General features: G+C 41.2%; 1 protein-coding gene across 1 annotated transcript; it reads left to right on the forward strand.

Annotated features, from left to right (window-relative positions):
* The first annotated feature begins 2348 nt into the window (after positions 1 to 2348).
* Positions 2349 to 18377, forward strand: RNF175 (ring finger protein 175). Its single transcript, XM_049815552.1, is given in 9 exon segments — positions 2349 to 2426; positions 2612 to 2646; positions 4454 to 4598; positions 12603 to 12635; positions 12637 to 12761; positions 13654 to 13761; positions 15406 to 15526; positions 17251 to 17381; positions 18227 to 18377. Coding segments are annotated over 9 exon segments (927 nt in total).
* Positions 18378 to 19414: the final 1037 nt, after the last annotated feature.

Genomic DNA, 19414 nt, shown 5'->3' on the forward strand with positions numbered 1-19414 from the left:
TCAAATAAAACTTTCAGATACCTTAGTCTGTCTACACCTTAAAGCAGGACTTTGCTGTCCTCTCCCCATTGCCTGTACCCACAATAGTCTTCTTTGCTCCCATGCCACACAGCAGCCCCCAGTGCTCTTCCCTACATTGTGTACCCAACCTTCACGGCCAGGGTTGTTCAGGGTTACTGCACCCACCGCTGCACACACAGCACTGTGCCAGAGAGTTGCTACACAGCACTGTGCTGTGTAGTATTTGCCTCTACGCATCATATTTCTCCATGGCCACCATCAACACACTCCACTGTGCTTCCTTGTATACACTACTTCTGTTCTTCATTCTCGCAACCCCTGCACCATGAACGGCAGCAGCCAAGTAGCACCATCCCACAGTACTTCTTAGCCCCTCCTGTCCAGTTCTTCACCCTATGGACAAAGCCCATCCTAGCTGTCTTGTTGTAACAAGCCTTCACCTGCTCCTCTGGTCTTTGCCCCATGTGGCACACCCACCTAGTACAGGGCAGCCCTCATCACGAAGCCATTGCCACCACCATAGGGGAGGAGGAGAACAGTCAGAGGTTAAAAAGGGAAGTCTGGAGGTGCAAGGATTCATGTGGCTATGAGTTATCCAAAATAAAGTTAAAATCACTGCATGGACTGTGATTTTGTTGCCATTTTTCAACCACTGCCACATCCAAATTCTGGCACAGATAGGATGATACTTGAAGTGTTATTATCAGTATGCGTTGGGGAAAAAAATAAAAACAACAACAAAAATAATCAGTATTTTGTACAAGTTCTTCACTTTAGTAAGTTGGAAAGAATTATACTAATAGAATATGATGAAACACTAGCAAATGGTCTACTGTCTTTGAAATAAAACTGATTTTATTTTTAAGGCTGAGTAGCCTTCCTCTTAACTGGCCCCTAGCTTGCTACAGTCAAAATGTTACCGTGTGCACTGTTGAGAAAAGTTGGATCTAAACTATCCCAAGTGCCTTTACTGTTTTATTGCATAGTGACAGAAATCAGGTTCAATTAGCAAGATACGAATGCTTTTTCAGAATCTGCAAGTTCTCTGTTACTTGCTAGCTGGTAAACAAATAAATAATGCAGTGTGAAATGAAACACGTCTCTACTTTGAGCTATATAATGTAATTGTTGCAATTTAATTCAGCTCTAACAAGACTGGAGCTTGCAGATGTGTAGTCCAGTACTTTTGTAAAGGTACATTATCATACATATGAACTACAAAAGCAACTCTCTGTTTTATGGTATTTGCTGACTAAGACTAGACTGTCAACGCCTTTACTTGACTCTGCAAAAGTATGGTAAATGCTTTTTTCTTTTTTTTTTTTTTTTCTTTTTTTCCCCTTATTCCCTCAATTCAATCCTTATGACCTCCAAAGATGAGAGATCAGGAGCTACTTGCCTCATACTTTTTCTGACAGAAAAAAGCAAAAGGAGCTGAGGAAGCAGAGAGTGGCTGCTAGGTACAGCTACACCTTTTGGTACTTAAATTCTTCTAAAACTGTATGTCTTTCCCAAAATGAATGGTGACTTGCATTCCCTGTTTCTCCCTTAGACAAGTACAAAGGGCCACAGTTACTTAAGTCAGATGGTAAAACTGTAGCAAATCCCTCAGTACTCAAAGCAAAATGCAAGGATGCATCACCCGTAGGGCTAGGCTGTACATGGCAAAACCCAACATAAAGTGGCACCTTGACACTTCAAGTTATATTAACAACAACCACTACCACCAAACATGGACATTTCAACTGAAAAACAGCAAACATTCATAAAAATCAGAAAAATTTATCCCCTTGAGTTTTAGAATTTTTATAGAAAATTTAAAGACTTATTTACAGAACTGGAAGATTTTGAAGGAAAAACAAGAACATAACACCATCTTTGATAATGACCTTTTCTGATAGAACCCAGTTTGGAACCAGAAGTACTACCTTTACACTTCATTGAATACTCTCAAATTCCCCTTTTCACCCTTTTTTGTGTAAGCTATTCCACAGGCTTTATGGTGTACCTGTACAGCTGCCTAATTAGAATAGCTGGAAGATCAAACCTAGACCTTTTTGATTAGGTCTAGGAGATATTTCGTTTAAACCTCAGCTTGCTAATTTTGTTGCAGTGATTTTGTCCCCATGTATTGAAGAAGAGAATTCACTGCCACAGGACGCCCAGAGGAACAACGAAATATCCATCCATGGAGAAATTAATAACTCAGCTGGACTCAGCCCTAGGCAGCCTGATATCCTTCACTCTGTTTTCACTGGAGGTTGATCCAGATAACTGCCAAGGTCCCTTTCGCCCAAAGTTATGCTGTAAGTGTAGGCCTCTAGAGTATGCCATTGTCCCTGTTGGTCAGTCACCCTGAGGGAATTCATCAGCTGCACCCATCGTACATCACAGCCATTGAAACTGTGAGACCGCTATCCTCGGCGTAGCTGCAGGTTTCTTAGCAGCTTCCAGGCGAGAGGGGCAGAGGGAACTTGCCAACATGTCCAGCAACTCATGGGACGGAAGGGGTGGTGAGGGTTAAGAGAAGAAAAACCATCTGGCTGTTGTTCACCGTGAAGTTATAATACTTGTTTTGAATGTGTTTCAGGAAAATGATTTATTATCAACAGAGGAACAATGGAAGTTAATTTACATACTGCTTGCAAATGTTTTGTTAAATGAATTGTACATTTATAGCAATACCAGAAACCTTTAACATTTTGTTCACAGAAGAGTAGTTAGTAAAGAATTTTCTTTTCTTGAAAAGTTTCACTGGAACTTTTTATTCTGTCAGTTTAATCAGTTCCTCAGCAAAATGAAATAGGGAACAGCTTTACAGCAACCATTATAGAAAGTGCTGTTGTAGTACGATGTTTTCCTTTAGGAACAATAAATATAATGCTTCCTGTCCTTGCAAGTCTAATATAAAGAAATGGTCCTTTAACCATCATTTTAATGCCTGCTTGGGGGGGTGGGGGTCGAGAGGAAAAGCTTATTATCTCCCTGTTGCCACCTTCCGTTTTCTTAGGATGCACATTAGTTACACTACCTCCAGCTGTAGGCTTGCCCCGCCAGCGCATCTGGCACCAAAGCACTGTCCGTCAGGGACACCCTTGGTTGCAGCCTGCGGGACACCGAGTGCATCGCACCGATGAGCTGCTTTGAGGTACTTCTTGCAAGCACGCTGTTGGCAAAGAAGACATGGTACTTGCATAAAGCTGGGAAGAAAGACGTTTGACACTGGTATGCGTACTCATTTCAATGCTGTGGCATCTGAGTGCACCATCCGTCACACAGCCATTTCTTTTTAAATGGAAAAAAAGCATGGCTACTGTTGCACTTTTGCTTCTGAAGAAGGAATGGGAAAGATTCACATGTTTTAAACCTATATCTAAATTTCTGCAAAGTCAAAAGTTTTAGTTGGATTCAAAGTTTGGCTAACATGGGATAACAAGTAATAGCAGCAACGTATAGCTTTGGGCTTGCTCAAATCTGGATCCCAACTGTTTTAACACGGGCTGTATCTGAACAGAGTAGCTGCGGCCCATCAGCCACCATGACACAAGGTCTTGATGTGTGAATTGTGCAGCACAGGCATCAACCACAACATGCTGCAGCTCCCTGCCAGCCCATATGCATGATGTTTCTTCCCACAGGGACCACAGCATGGGAGGCGAGGGGAGACAGTGCATGTTTGTCTTTTCAGCCTCATTTCAGGGTGCAGCTGGGGTGCACTCAGCACATACACCGATCTAGAAGCCAGGAGGTGCTGTTGAGTCCCGAAACGTAGGCCCAGAAAGCTCCAGGTCAGAGGAAAACTAACATCCAGGTTAATTTGAGCCAAGCTCAGATGAAGGTCAAGATTCTTACTATAGGGGCATGAGGCTCCGATCTAACACAGGAGCTCGCTCAGCTTTAGTTATGAAGGAGACTGATTTATAGCTCCAAAACAATTCCCTCATTTCTTCGGGGCTCAAGGAAACTTTCATTAACTCTAGAAGGAAGACAAATGCCAGCTACAGTTCTCACTTTATAGGGAAGGAAGGTGAAGCAGGGTTTTAAGCCCTCTTCTGATTCTGCATTTACCTTGGGCTAAAAGATTATGTGGGACTCAGATCTGTGACTATGAAATGTCTGCTTAAAATTCATAGGCACTATGTGTTTGTGACTATATTTACGTTCAGTACTGAGTTACTAGAAAAAGAAAAGAAAAAAAGACAACTCTCCGCCCATTACTTTACATTTCCTTTTTCAGGATAATAGTTCCAGTTACAAAGACCAAGTATTCTCATCTAGTTTGTTATGTTATATCTTCATGCACAGCAGCATTAACCTATTTCCTCATAAAGTACCTCTCATACTTGGGCTTACTGTCACCTCTAGGTATATATATAATCAATCTAGACTACATTTTATTTTTTTTTAAATAGCATGCATATTTTCTTTTCAGGTTGCAACATTGGAAGATGCATGCAAAGCACCATGGCTGTGAAGCAACACATATGGAGATGACTCTTGTTCTCATTGCAACCTTGGTTGTTGCCCAGATGATTGTGCTTGTTCAGTGGAAGCAAAGATGCTGTTGAATATACAATGTGAATAGCTTGTCAGAAAGACAGCAGTTTTGGAACTGTAGTGGTTAAAACATCATCTTTCTCAGGTAAAAATTGGGAGTCATGACATACTCTTAAGAGTTTACATCTAGCAAAACAACTGAGCCTCTGTGGAGAGCAGTGAGCCACGGCTTTTGGTCAGGTGGAGAGTAGCTTTTATGTAGGAAGAAAAAACAACTTGTATTTTATTTTCTATGTATGCATACTGATGCTGTGGTCAGTTTTTAGCAGGTTAAAGCTTTTAAGGAAAAGGCTTTGAGTTTTTAAACAACTGTCTAATAATGGACTAGGTAGGAGAATAAAGTCACTCCCCTTACCTAGCTGAAGTAATGATACAGAGGGTTTACTGAGGGAATCCAAGGTCCCTATTCATCAAGTTACTTGTGCACATGCCTAATTAGAGAGAAAGCTTGTCTTGTGGTTAAGGTGCTAAAACTGGGGCTTATGGTGCTTCAGTTCACTTCCTTTCCCCAACCACAGCCTTCCCTGCAAACATGAGAAAACTAGTGTGACATGATTTCCACCCCTGACCTCCCTATTCAATATTTTTTATAAAGTTAGGCATCTCAGAAAGGGCCAGTCCTTAAAAAGACAATGCGAGTTTTAAGGAAATGTTAAACAAATAATGGGGATTACACAGGTATGTCAGACAGGCAGAATTTAAGCACACAAGCAGCTGCTTAGCTTTTCCATCGTCACCAGCTGATGAATGCCCTAAGCCACCTGTAGATTGAAATCCAATTTTTGGTAATTGAGCTTCTTAATAGCAGTGATATCAATAATAACTGTCACAATCAATACTTTATCTCTTGACAATTGCTCCTCAGACTATGAAGCATCATACCCCCTGATTTGACAGGTCTGTTAAACACTATAGGATGAAACCTTGATACAATTTACAGAAACTTTAGTTTTAGTAAGGGATATAAAAATCAGCTTGATCTATGACAGTGTCCTGGTTTCAGCTGGGGTAGAGTTAATTGTCTTCCTAGTAGATGGTATAATGCTATGGTTTTGAGTTTGGTATGAGAAGAACGTTGATAACACTGATATTTTCAGTTGTTGCGAAGTGGTGTTTAGTCTAAAGTCAAGGATTTTTCAGCTTCTCATGCCCAGCCAGCGAGAAGGCTGGAGGGGCACAGGAAGCTGGGAGGGGACACAGCCAGGGCAGCTGACCCAAACTGGCCAAAGGGGTATTCCATACCATGTGATGTCATGTCTAGTATATAAACTGAGGGAATGGGGGTGGGGAGATAGCCGCTCAGGGACTAACTGGGCATCAATCGGCAGGTGGTGAGCAATTGCATTGTACATCACTTGCATATTCTAATCCTTTTATTATTACTATTGTCATTTTATTAGTGTTACAATTATCATTATTAGTTTCTTCTTTTCTGTTCTATTAAATTGTTCTTATCTCAACCCAGGAGGTTTATTTTTTTTTTTGCCCCGATTCCCTCCCCCATCCCACTGGGTGGGGGGGAAGTGAGTGAGCAGCTGCGTGGTGCTTAGTTGCTGGCTGGGGTTAAACCACGACAGACAGCTTTACTGTTGGTGGACTTTCACAGTGGCATAAAATTGCAATACAGACGTTGTGAAGCAGGCTCTTCAGCTATACTTACAGAGTTAGGAACAGTGATGACATGTTCATTATGGCAACATATATACAGGTGAAGTGTCTAACAAAGTCACAGGTAGAACAGCTGATTGAGGATTTTAACTTCACATCACTCTCTGCCTTTACACACACACACTCCTAACCCTGAGCACACACAATACCTAAGTACGTATAGTATAATCATACACAATACTCTTACCATTATGTTCTCTTTAACTTCTCTTCTAGACCAGTTCTGCTGTACTATTCAATCATTTTATGTTCATGTTAGCATCTCAGCTCAGAGCTTTTCAAGTATTTCTTTCCTATTAATTTTTGCCTCACTGATTTCAACAGACATTTAGAATAAAGAACACAACACTGAAGTGACAGAAGTTACTCAGACTGTCCATGTCTTTGTTTCCCATTGAAAACATTTTGCATGAGACTGGTATTGAATCAGTGCTGAAACACACTTGAACCTAAGTATGCATACAATAATGAGCAGCTGGGAAAGTCCCTGTCTGCCTGGGAAAGCCTGTGGGAGTCTAAGAAGCATGCACTCTGTTGCTTTGGCATTATTCTCCTTAGCGGTACTTAAAGTTAGTTAATGCGTACTACGTAGACTTAACCTCTGTCAAAACTGCCAATAGCCTACAGTTGTTACAGTCCTATTATTTGCGTAACTTAGTCTTCAGCAACTGAAGCTTCCTTCCCAACTATTAATTTACAGGAGCCAGTCACACCTACAAAGTGACATAGCCAATATGGAAAAAATATACTTTTAAATGCATTTAGTCTAGTTTAGGGAGACTCCAGTACAACTACAACCATCATAAGACTTTAATAAGACTGTGATGGTCTTTGTGTTTTTGCAGTGCATTTTAAAATAAACAAAATATCTGCACCAGAAATATGTTGGAGCCTCAGTTTTCAGTGCATAGCTGCATTGCTGCAGCAAGGCCTTCTTCTCCAGTAAAAGAGGAACTGAAGCAGAGCCTCTTTCAGTAAAAATAGTAGCACCAGAAGCTGAAGTTCACTTTGCATTGAGTTTCAGCAGTTCCACTTCACGCTCTGTTTACTTGGGAGAGTAATATATTCTCACACCTACAATCTATCTGTGTATGAAGTTACTTCATAACAGTGAACACTACTCACAGTGGGTCTCTGCCCGTAGATGGTTTATTGCATTTATTCCACGTTAGGTAGCTTATGAGTGTTTGTCACCAAAACAACTTACAAGTTTGTGTATTAAGATATAACTGCCCTCCTGTTTCATGTCCAGATACTTTTGTATAGTTTTTGAGCACAGCGTCAATCTCATTGCATTAGCTTGCTTTCTTTAAAAGCATGTCATGAAACAATATTAAATTACAAATTTCTACCAGTATAGTAACTGCCAAAATCTGATCCACTGTACTTTGAAGACTAACAAATAGGACAAAGGTTAAGATACAAATCTTAACGATTAATGAGATCCTTATGCACGAAAGATAAAAAATAACTAGTATACATTGTTGTATCAGATAAGGAAAGCTGATTTAGGAGCAGAAGCTGAAAAGATGGTCACATTTAGGATTTAAACAACTTAGTTAATGTATATAGGAAATGGTCTATGTGACATAAAAATAAACAACAACAACAACAAAATTTACTGCTCCCCTAAGTACAGGCAGATCTAGACTTCCGCATTACAGTTCTTCCAGGTGGCAGTTATTATGCTTGCATTCATGTTTGATTTGATAGGAAGCATTTAAAGAAGTCAAAAATTGAAAAACAACCACATGCTCACTGAAGAGAAAACAGCCCTCTACTTTTGCTTGCTTACACATTTCTCTTACTTGCCATCCAGCTTGTGACCGCTTTGTTTATGCCTGTAGACTTCACGGATAGGTTATGCGCAACAGTGTCTAATACTGAAGAAAAGAAACCAAACACTTTCCCCTGCCTGTAACAACATATTTGCATCTTTAGAGAAGGGAGATCAGACAAAGAGGTAGCTCACATCATTTTCAATGGGAGGGGTAAACCTAAGGCTCCTTTTCTCTAATCAAAAGCCACTTCCTTTTCTATTTTCTGTCCCAAGAGATCAATGAAACAAGTAGCCAGCCCTCCATTGCATATCATGGCTTGGAAGGCAGCATCAGGTAACAAACCTTTCTGTCTGATTCTCTGAGATCATAGTGGGTGTTGGCATGTATACATCCCTGCTCTGGATACTCATGCTATTCTCAGACATAGTAAGAGCTCAGAGAGAATTGCACAGTCATGTTAGTAGAAATAAAGCAAAGGATTGCAGTGATTGACTCCCACCCTCCCTTTCAAAGTGCTTTACAAACATGTAAAAAAGAAAGGTTTTGCTTCTTTTTGAAAGAAAAAGGAAACAAAGGTCAAAGGAAGCACAAAATCAGCCCTAAATGGAAAGCACATTCATTAGCTTGCTCAAAAAGACCAAAAAAAAAACCAAACCAAAAAGCGGCAACTACTTACTAGATGCAACAGCAACAGGCTGTACCTTCCAAAAGAGCCTTATCCAGGCTTATCAAGAATGTAAACTGTCTCCTGAAGAAACAAAAAAAGGCATGTTGGGGGAGGCTCCTATTTCAAAGAGGCAAGAGCAAAAAAGTTGCAGCAAAGCAGCCAAGGCTCAGCTGTGGATAATTTTGGCAAGAGGGAAGAGATTGCCCTTCACCAGATGGCTACATATAAAGTAACATGGGTGCAATCCCAGCACAGAGGAGACGGAAGAAGGGAGAGAGAGGGAGAGAGGGAGAGAGGGAGAGAGGGAGAGAGGGAGAGAGGGAGAGAGGGAGAGAGGGAGAGAGGGAGAGAGGGAGGGAGAGGGAGAGGGAGAGAGAGAGAGGGAGGGAGAGAGAGAGGGAGGGAGAGAGAGAGGGGGAGGGAGAGAGGGGGAGGGAGAGGGAGAGAGGGAGAGAAGGGGGGGGGGAAGAGGAGGGTGGAGGGAGAGAGAGAGAGGCAAGGAAGATGTTCTAGCATGTCTTGGCCTGAAATAAAATGTAGGCCACTCTGACAATTGTTTTTTTTTCTTCTAGATGGTAGCTGACAGTTTGGGGTTAGCTTTCAGATGATGAGGAAGCAGATTATAGAAAATGATTGTTTCTCAGATACTTTTGAGAATTTTGTTACCATTATTTGAGATTTTAAAAAATAAATATGGCACCTGTGTTCTGCTAATTTACATTGTAAAAACCTGATTTTCAATTTGTTTGCATGTGTGTTCAGATACTGCTCTCATTTCTCCATGTCACTCACAAATTTTGCACTCCTTTAACTCAGTGAGGTGCAAGAATGCTAGTCAGAGAATTACTATCCTTGAAAAGCCATTCCTATCCTGTCCTAGCCTATCTTATCAATTTTTCTCAACACAAAGCCAGCAGTCTAGCATATCAAATGGGGAAGGAAGGAAAAATCTTATTAGTGCTCTGACCCCATATTTTCCCAAAGGAAATTCTGACTATCAGGTACTCAGCTGATTCTTGTAATGCAATTTGTTTGCCATTGGAAGCTTCCCATTGATGAAAATTAAAGAAATATGATATATGTGGACAAAGTTTTTCTCCCCTGGCATAATAGAAATCTTAAAATATCTGACAAATGGAAAGGCAGATTTGTTATGGTCTCAGAACAATCTCAAACACAAAAGCCTTACTTCTGGTCCTGTAGGTAGTTGCCCGTTTTCCTGATTATATATCTTGTGTGTGTATATATATATGAGACCTTACTTTGGAATATAGTTGAAAAATGAAGCAGCATAGTTATGGCAGCATTGATTTATATACCTAAGTAACAAGGCAAATCTTGAAAATGGTTGGTTGATTTACTTAATATAGAAATCCCTGCCAATTTCCAATGTACTATCAAGTATAAGCATATTAATTTAAACCTTAAAAACACCCAAACAGCTGATTTATTACTTCTTCCATGCATATGTTTTTGAGTTTTTGAATATGTCTACATCAAAAGAAACTAGATTTTTAGAGGGCCAGTTAGCTTGCATTGCCAAGTTAACAAGTTCTGGTAAGGTCAGTCTCTCACAATAAATCTAATTATTACACAGTTATTTTCTTTATGTATGCAGTTTTCACCATATGCTATAAGATGGAAAGGATAGTGGAGTAATGCTCTTCTGTTGAATTTGCTGGTGACAGGCATTCTTACTCGCTCAGAGTGGGGGAAGTGTGTGAGGGAAGCAGAGGACAGATAGACATTTTTCAGTCGGTGTTTGTATGACCTAATTAATCTGCATAATTAGAAAATGTGAAAGTTGTCTATGACGCTGATGCTGACTTCACTTCTAGGTCTTTTTGAGCTCATTTAAAGTACGGTAATGAGAAAAACATTTTACCTTTGGGCAGCAATCTGATTTGTCAGGAAATTCCTCTTGCTATGATGGGTGGATGAGGAAAATTTGGAATAATATGATCCAGATGTTAAAGCTCCCATTTAGCAGCAATGCAGATGTATTATTTTATGGAATTGTCCAGATGGTGACCTTCCAGTATTAATAATAAATCCATACTGGGGTTTTCATCTGTATTACTCAATTCCTATCTTTGTCCTCATTTATATGACAAAATACTCATGCTTTTCATGTAGAGGTAATAGTATTAAAATTAACGACCTGGAAGACACAAAAATCAATAAGGAAATTTGAAACAATTACTGCAAGTGATTTAAACCAATTGATCTGATAACAACATCACCCAAGTGAAGGTTGTGATACCATTTCTTTAATTACTTAGCATTTCATTTTGCAGTTAACACGAGAACAAAGTTCTGTTATAGATTTGTATTAGAAAGTAGCTACTTTTCTGAAGATGTGTGCCCATTCAGTTTTGGCTTTGCCACTTAAATTCAGACTTTACTTTCAGTCTCCTGAAAAAAAAGCAACCCACAGTACGTAAGCAATTGGAGAGGGATCACGCTGGACAGTAGCCAAGCCAGGCAGGCAATGGATAGCCTTTGGTGACCTCAGGTGAAGGCGAGGACACCTCAGGCTCCACAATCAGGGATGTGTAGGGACCACTGACCTGTGGCGTGCCAGAAGGGCTGCGTGGCACGGCAGGAGCTCGGGCACTTTCATGGTCACAAGCAGCAGGCTGTGGTCCCATAAAGCCAGCGCTGCAAGGTGGAAAAATGCGTAACAGTGATGTAATCTAACGATGCTGCATCATTATCTTTTATACATGTTGCTATCTGTTAATTTTTTTTAACTTGTTTTGTAAAATACCAGTTTGCTCAATAGTTGTATGCTTTCTAGGGTTTGGGGGACTTTTTAAAGAGTTTCTCCTTTTTCTTAGGAGAAGAAGAAGTATCCAGTCCTGCTTCAGTTGAAATCTGTGGCAAAATTGTGTTAGGTTTCACAGGGAGTAACACACATTCCTTCAGAATTCTACTTTTTGGGTTAAAGAAGGAGATTCATCCTCCATAGAGATAGATTTTTACTCTAGATGGATTGTGGGTTTTGTTTGCTTTTAAAAAGTCTCCCCTCCCCAAACCAAACACAAATTTGAAAACCAAATCCCCTCAGATTTTTTTTTTTATTTTCAGTAATCTTCCTGTAAAGATGCAGGAACTAACTCTACAAACACATATTGAAGTCAGGCTTGCTTTATCTTTGTCATCATCAGGCTTCCACAATCCCAAATCCATGGTTTATTAATGTGATTGTGGAATGAACAGACATTACAGGGCTTTTGGCTCTTCAGTGGGTTTCAAATATTTGCTTATTGGGAAAGAAGTAGAATATTTCATCACTGTGGGCAATTCAAGGAAATATACATATTAAGTTTAATATACTTTCATTTAGAAAAAAAGGCTTAAAAGTTTAAGCCACAGCATTTTGCTGTACTGTAGAAAGAGTTTTTAAGAAAAACCTTCAATAGTGTGGTTATGTAACTGAGTGGCATCCCAAATTAATGCAGCCAAATGTGCCTTTCTGAAAGTTTGTAAGAGCAGTTCCAAGGATTAAAGGCCAAACTGCCTCCACCGATTTCAGAAAATTTGCTCCCAAACCTTTAGCCCTGTGGTCACCATTTATAATTTGAGTTAAAAAACAAACTTTAATGTTTTTTTCAGTAGCATTAATTCTATCAATAGTTTAGTTTTTCTGAGGATAGGATGTGGGGGTCTGATGACTTGTATCTCAGTGTTATAACCATTTACTCCAGTGGGATTACTAATTATTTACAGGGTGCAAGGCAGACTAACTTTGCTATTCCAGGGTCAAAGGCCCTCCTGTGTCAGATGCTGTACAAGTCATATTTTTTTGTATGAGTTTTACAGTTTGGCAATCTGTTAATCAACCATGCAAAATGGAACCATAGGATGTCATTAGTTTGAAACAACTGTCTCAATTTTGCCAACAGTTAGTCACACTGCTGCAGATGTGGGTTGTTCGTCTTTCTTTATTTCACTGTCAGATTTTACTGGTGGAAATCCCTGTCCACGTGGGGAATGGTCTCAGTTATTACCAGTTACATCAGTTTCAGAGCAACCTGCAAGCCTCTTTTGGGAAGAACACCACAGTACATCCTTTTTTTGTTGGCTTTGCCTTGTTTGGGGTTTTTTTGGTGTTGTTTCTTAAAGGAAATCTGTAGAAGGAGAAGAGCAAATAAGAATTTCCCTGGAACAAATCTTCACAAATTACAAAAAGGGCCATTAGCAGTTGAATTTGAAGGCATCTTCCAACTGCAGTGCGAATAAGTTCCTCTAAACCAGTGTTTATCAAACATGACATTCAAATGAAAAAGAATTAAACCAGTTAAAATTAAATTCATTCTATCAGTTCCATCTTGGTTTTTCATTCTGCAGACTTTTACCATCAGCAGTCATCCTAGTTACTATTGAGCCTGAAGAGCTCAATTTGGTATATATACCAAATAGTCTATGAATTTATTCCTTAGAGCCCCCTCTGCCTCCCCAAAGAGAGGTCTGTATTCTTTCTTCTCCAATCTTCTGAAACTCCGCCTTTTCATCTTGGGCTTGCAAAGACAATTGTTAATGGTTCAGAGATTGCTTCTGCTAACTTTTAAGTATTTTAAATAAATTTCATTGGTGGTATACTGACTTGACTATAACTTACCTCAGTTGTTTTTTACCTGTTCTTGTCCTGTTCTGGTCTATGCTCCCTGCTTCAATACTCCCAGCTGTTAGTTTTAATTATGTTATCAATCTGTTGACAATTACCATTTCTTGTGAAGACTGAAGCAAAACAAAAAGGGGTTGTTTGGTGGGGTTTTTTTCCCTGTACTTCTTCCTGTATTATACATTTTTATTCACCTTTAAGTAAGGGAGAAGTACAGAAGTGTAAAACTTCTATTGAATTTATATGTATACTTCAGTAGAAGCTATGTATGTGGCACTCTGCAAAATATGCAAGGTCTTGAGCAGTCTTTCTTTTCTCTTACTTATCCATAGGTTGGTCTACAAATGGTTCCTCCTGATCTATAAACTGAGTTATGCAATTGGGATTATGGGTTATCTAGCCATAATGTTTACCATGTTTGGATTTAATTTATTCTTTAGGTAGGTATCTTCAGGTAAAATTGGGACTGGCAACTGTTATGATTTCCTATTTGATAGATTTTACTTTGTTTGCAGTGAAATTGCTCCAGGCTGGTCTCTTCACCACCCACCTCAACATATGAAATCCCTTTTACATTGTGTAGCTGTACGTTCTCTTACATCTTGATTTTTATTATTGCATAGTTAGTCTGAAGTTTCACATTTAGTCATTTTAAAACTTGTGTTCATAGTGTGAAGAAAGAAGGGGAAAAAAATTAAAATTCATACAGCCACTGTGTTGACTCATTTAATCCCTTAATTTAACTGCTGAGTTTATGTACCTGAAGGAGACGAGACATAAAAAGGATTGGCGTAAAGGATAAAAATAGATAAGCACATTCATATCAAAACCACATTATAATTCTTTCTGATAATTATGATTTCCCACTTTACCAGGCTATATTGTTGCTAGGAGGTTATCCGCTTTTTATTTTGACTATTGCCAAAGACAATACCATATGTCCAGATGATTCTTGACCTAACCTCTTAATCCAGCTAGAATTTTTGCCTCGGTTTGTCCAGGATTTTTGTCTGACTAGCAGCCCAGAGCTACTGTGCTGGACCGTTTGAGGTGCCATCTGACCAGAAATTCCAGGGATTCCTCAAGAGCATGTGGATCAATGACATAATGCATCTGCTGTTAAGTCCAACATTTCTTGGAGGTATTGGAGATACTGCACATACGTAAATCAGCTGTTCCTTTAAATGTCAGATTTATTGCCCATACATTGTATAGTTGATCAACCCAAAAGTACATAGATCTGATGGAAAATTCTTGGCAGAAAGTTAACAGTCTTGTGTTACCAATACTGTTAAGCTTTATTCTGCTGAAGTATTTCATTTAACCAGCTAAATTCCGCTCCCCATGTATTTTAAAGATATAACTACAAAATTTGTTAGCTCTATTTTAAAGGTTCTTACTTTGTGCCCTGTTGCAGCAGAAATGACAAGTCCTCCTTAATGTTGAGAAGCTCCAGTTTTATGAATATTTGTTAGCCAGGTTTCAATCTCCCAGGACCTATAACACACAAAATCTCAGAGAGATGACAGGAGATGTTAATATTTTTGCAGACTCTGTTGGGTTGGAATTTGGGGTGGGTGGGTGGGTGTGTGTGGCAGGGCATTAAATACTACCTGCTGTAATTTAGCAAAGATTTTATTCCGAGGAATTTGTATTCAGGAGGACAGTGGGCTCTTTCAGCTACAGAAACTTAATATTTCTTTGACTGGCATCTTATACTTGATGGAGATTTGGCTGATCTTGTTGCTTCTGCAAAACAATGAAATATATCTAATTGTTCTGTATAATAAGACTCTAAGCAAAGTCCCTTTCTTTAAGAAAATGTGTCACCTTGGCCTTCCTATAACAGAGCTGAGTAGCTGTGGCTCCAAAAGCAGTTCATAGCCTACTTTCAACATTGCTTGCTGTCAAGCATATTGATACTTGAAGTATGAGGGTGTCCGCTGCTGCAAAAGAAAATGAAACTAAACTTGCGGCTTGAAGGAAGCAAGAGCTAACTGGAGTAAAAATCTTTTTGATATTTTATGCTGGTGTTTTGGTCAAGAACAGTCTCACCTGAGTACCCTTTTGTGGTTTCATGACAGAATGGAGTCTGATGACTCCATGGATTTTGCTGTGACACTGCTTTTTTGTGGACTGTACTATGGAATGATGGGAAGAGACTTTGCAGAGACTTGTTCTGACTACATGGCTCCCACCATTAGTGTAAGTGCTGGGGATCATCATCCTGAATACGACTTGCAAGGACTGGAAGTGAGCTCTGGAATTTCTTGTGCCTCTGGGTTCGTAAGAATAAGGTCTACTGGATACTTTTGCAGTAAACTAACCTCACTTTTCCTTGAGGAGAGCTGTTCTTGTGCCATGGACAAACTGTTGAACTCCCTTGTTAATCTTATGATTAGAAGAATAGCCTTAATGAAGCAGTAGCCTGTATTGTGTTTGCATGGCAAGGTTTTGCGGGGGGGGGGGGGGGGGCAACAGGGGTGGCTTATGTGAGAAGCTGCTGGAAGCTTCCCCTGTGTCCGACAGAGCCAATGCCAGTTGGCACCAAGTCAGACCCACCCATGACCAAGACTGAGCCCATCAGCGATGGTGGTAGCACCTCTGGGATAACGTATTTAAGAAGGGGAAAAAGTTGCTGTGCAACAGAAATCACAGCTGGGAAAGAGGAGTGAGAATGTGTGAGAGAAACAACCCTGCAGACACCCAGGTCAGTGAAGAAGGAGGGGGAGGAGATGCTCCAGGAGCTGGAGCAGAGATTCCCCTGCAGCCCGTGAGGAAGACCATGGTGAGGCAGGCTGTCCCTCTGCAGTCCATGGAGGTCCACGGTGGAGCAGATATCCACCTGCAGCCCAGGGAGGACCCCACACTGGAGCAGGTGGATGCCCAAAGGAGGCTGTGACCCCATGGGAAGCCCATGCCGGAGCAGGCTCCTGGCAGGACCTACAGATCCATGGAGTGAAGAGCCCATGGAGCAGGTTTTCTGGCAGGACTTGTGACCCCGCGGGGGACCCACCCTGGAGCAGTCTGTGCCTGAAGGACTGCACCCCATGGAAGGGACCCACGCTGGAGCAGGGGAACAGTTTGAGGAGTCCTGCCCCTGAGGAGGAAGGAGCAGCAGAGAGAACGTGTGATGAACTGACCACAACCTCCATTCCCCGTCCCCCTATGACATTGGAGGAGAGGAGGTAGAGAAAACTGGGAGTGAAGTTAAGTCTGGGAAGAAGGGAGTGGTGTAGGGAAGGTGTTTTAAGATTTGGTTTTATTTCTCATTACCCTACTGTGATTTGATTAGTAATAAATTAGACTAATTTCCCCAAGTCAAGTCTGTTTTGCCCATGACAGTAATTGGTGAGTGATCTCTCCCTGCCCTTATCTCAACCCACAAGCCTTTCATTGTATTTTTCTCCCCCTGTCCAGTTGAGGAGGTGAGTGATAGAGCAGCTTTGGCAGGCACCCGGCGTCCAGCCAGGGTCAACCCACCACATAGCCAGTGACATATGCCATTGTCTGATTTGGAGTTTCCAACAGGCAGGTCCGTATGTGCAAGAGACTACATAACTTTCCTAATTGCCATAGGAAGACAAGCTTCTTCCTTCCCCAAAGTCTGTGAAAGACTTTTCTTGCCCTTTCCTTTTTATAGCTTTTATCTTCCCTTTCCAAATAAGGTGATTATGTCAGCACAATTCCCTTATGTCCCAGTTAGTTAAAATTGAGCAGACAGTTGCTAAAGTTCTTGCATTATCAATAAGATTTTAATTCTTTCTTGGTAACTGTGCGTCCTGGCACTAGTAAACTAAGACAACTGTACCCATTTTCCTGCTGCCCTTATCTTTGATGGCATCTAAAATGTGTATATGCATCTTGACTCTAAGCAAATATTTTGTTGTCCTTTGGATTTTTTTTTCCTGTAAACTTGATCTTGACAGTTTTACAACATCAGTGGCACACCAACAAGAAATCTGCCCAACATTTGTGCAGTCTGCACACAGAAAATTTTTGTGGATATAAATGAAGAAAGGATCATCGAAAATACCTACCAGCTGTCCTGTAATCATGTGTATCTCTTCCATGCAATTACGGAACTGTTGTTTTCTCCTCTTTTCTGCTGCATTAAAAAATAGTAACAACGACAATAAATAGCAGAAAAAAAGAGAACCAAAACCACATTCAGAAACAACATAGCACAAAAGTAAAAAATAAGACCATGAAATATATTTCAGTTCTGTGACACAAGTTGAGGCCATGCAGCTTTTTGACAGACAAACTAATGCAGGAGTGGCCATAACCCTGCAGTTTCAGGCCTAAATCTGCCTTCCAGGTACTTGTGCACAGCCTGTGTGGGTGTGCCTGGCAGTATGTTAGACCAGGCATGCTGACCTATAGGTCAGGTCTGCTGATTCAGGCTCCCGTGTACTGCAAAGGATTTCTTCCAGCTATACCTGGGGCTGTGTTTGCTGGGTAGTTTTAAGGCTGATGTGGAACCCTTCTCAAATGATGGCACATACATACCCTACAGCCTGACAGAAGACCCAGTGTCTCATACTCAGAGGTAGCAAACAACTCAGCATTTTGCGTTCCAGAAACTAAAATGAAAGGTATGGCATACATGCTGGAACAATGTCACTAATTACCCCCTTCTGCAGTTCATAAAAGTCTCCTTGCTTCCTGTGAGCTGGAAAATATGAATACCAGTCTGGATGCTCAGGGCATTGGATTCAACTTTACAATAGTTCTAAAAATTCTAAATATTTTCAGTAATTTGAAACTGCTCAGTTATAAAACAAGGCAGTATCCGTAATCAGTCTTTAAAATTATCTATTGATGTTTTGACTAGGTTTGCAGGTGTAAGCACTGGACCTTGTTTATAATTGAAAGATCCCTTAACAATGCACCTGATACCAGGTTTCATGAATCCTGCATCTGTGGTTGGTGCATTGTTGGCAAAAACCGGACTTGCTCACACTGCCCTGAGAAAGTTGATTTGGAGAGGATGTTAAATAAAGTAATCCGTATCCTCTCCCTAACAAGTGTGCTTTTGATTTGGATTTTCTAAACCATAGTCTGATTACTTACTAATTCTTGTTTTGTTTTGATCTGCAGTGGAGGGATGAGATGGCCATATTAAATAAATGGAAACCCAATTACTATTAAGGAACAATTATATTTAGGGAAGATAATAGCTCTGTTTGGCCAGGTGCCCACCAAAGCCGTTCTATCACTCACCCATCCTCAGCTGGACAGGGGAGAGAAAAATATAACAAAAAGCTTGCAGGTCAAGATAAGGACAGGAGAGATCATTCACTAACTACCGTCACGGGCAAAACAGACTCAATTTGGGAAAATTAACTCAATTTATTACAAATCAACCAGAGCAAGGTAATGAGAAATAAAACGAAATCTCAGAACACCTTCCCACCACCCCTCCCTTCTTCCCGGGCACAACTTCACTCCTGGATTTCACCACCAAGCCCCCACAGCAGCACAGGGGGATGGGGATGGGGTTTACGGTCATCACATGTTATTTTCTGCCGCTTCACCTCCTCAGGGTGAGGGCTCATTACACTCTTCCCCTGCTCCAGCATGGGGTCCCACCCACAGGAGACAGTCCTCCACGAACTTCTCCAACGTGGGCCATTCCCACGGGCTGCAGTTCTTCACAAACTGCTCCAGCATGGGTCCTTTCCACGGTGTGCAGTCCTTCAGGAGCACACTGCTCCAGCGTGGGTCCCCCACGGGGTCACAAGTCCTGCCAGAAAACCTGCTCCGTGGGCTCCTCTCTCCACAGAACCGCAGGTCCTGCCAGGAGCCTGCTCCAGCGCAGGGTTCCCACGGGGTCACAGCCTCCTTTGGGAACCCACCTGCTCCGGCGTGGGGTCCTCCATGGGCTACAGGTGGATATCTGCTCCACCGTGGACCTCCCTGGACTGCAGGGGGACAGCCTGCCTCACCAGGGTCTTCCCCACGGGCTGCAGGGGAATCTCCACTCCGGCGCCTGGAGCATCTCCTCCCCCTCCTTCTTCACTGACCTTGGTGTCCGCAGGCTTGTTTCTCTTACATGTTCTCACTCCTCACTCCGGCGGCTGTTTCTCT

Source organism: Accipiter gentilis, chromosome 12, assembly GCF_929443795.1.
Source record: "Accipiter gentilis chromosome 12, bAccGen1.1, whole genome shotgun sequence".
NCBI classification, from domain to species: domain Eukaryota; kingdom Metazoa; phylum Chordata; class Aves; order Accipitriformes; family Accipitridae; genus Astur; species Astur gentilis.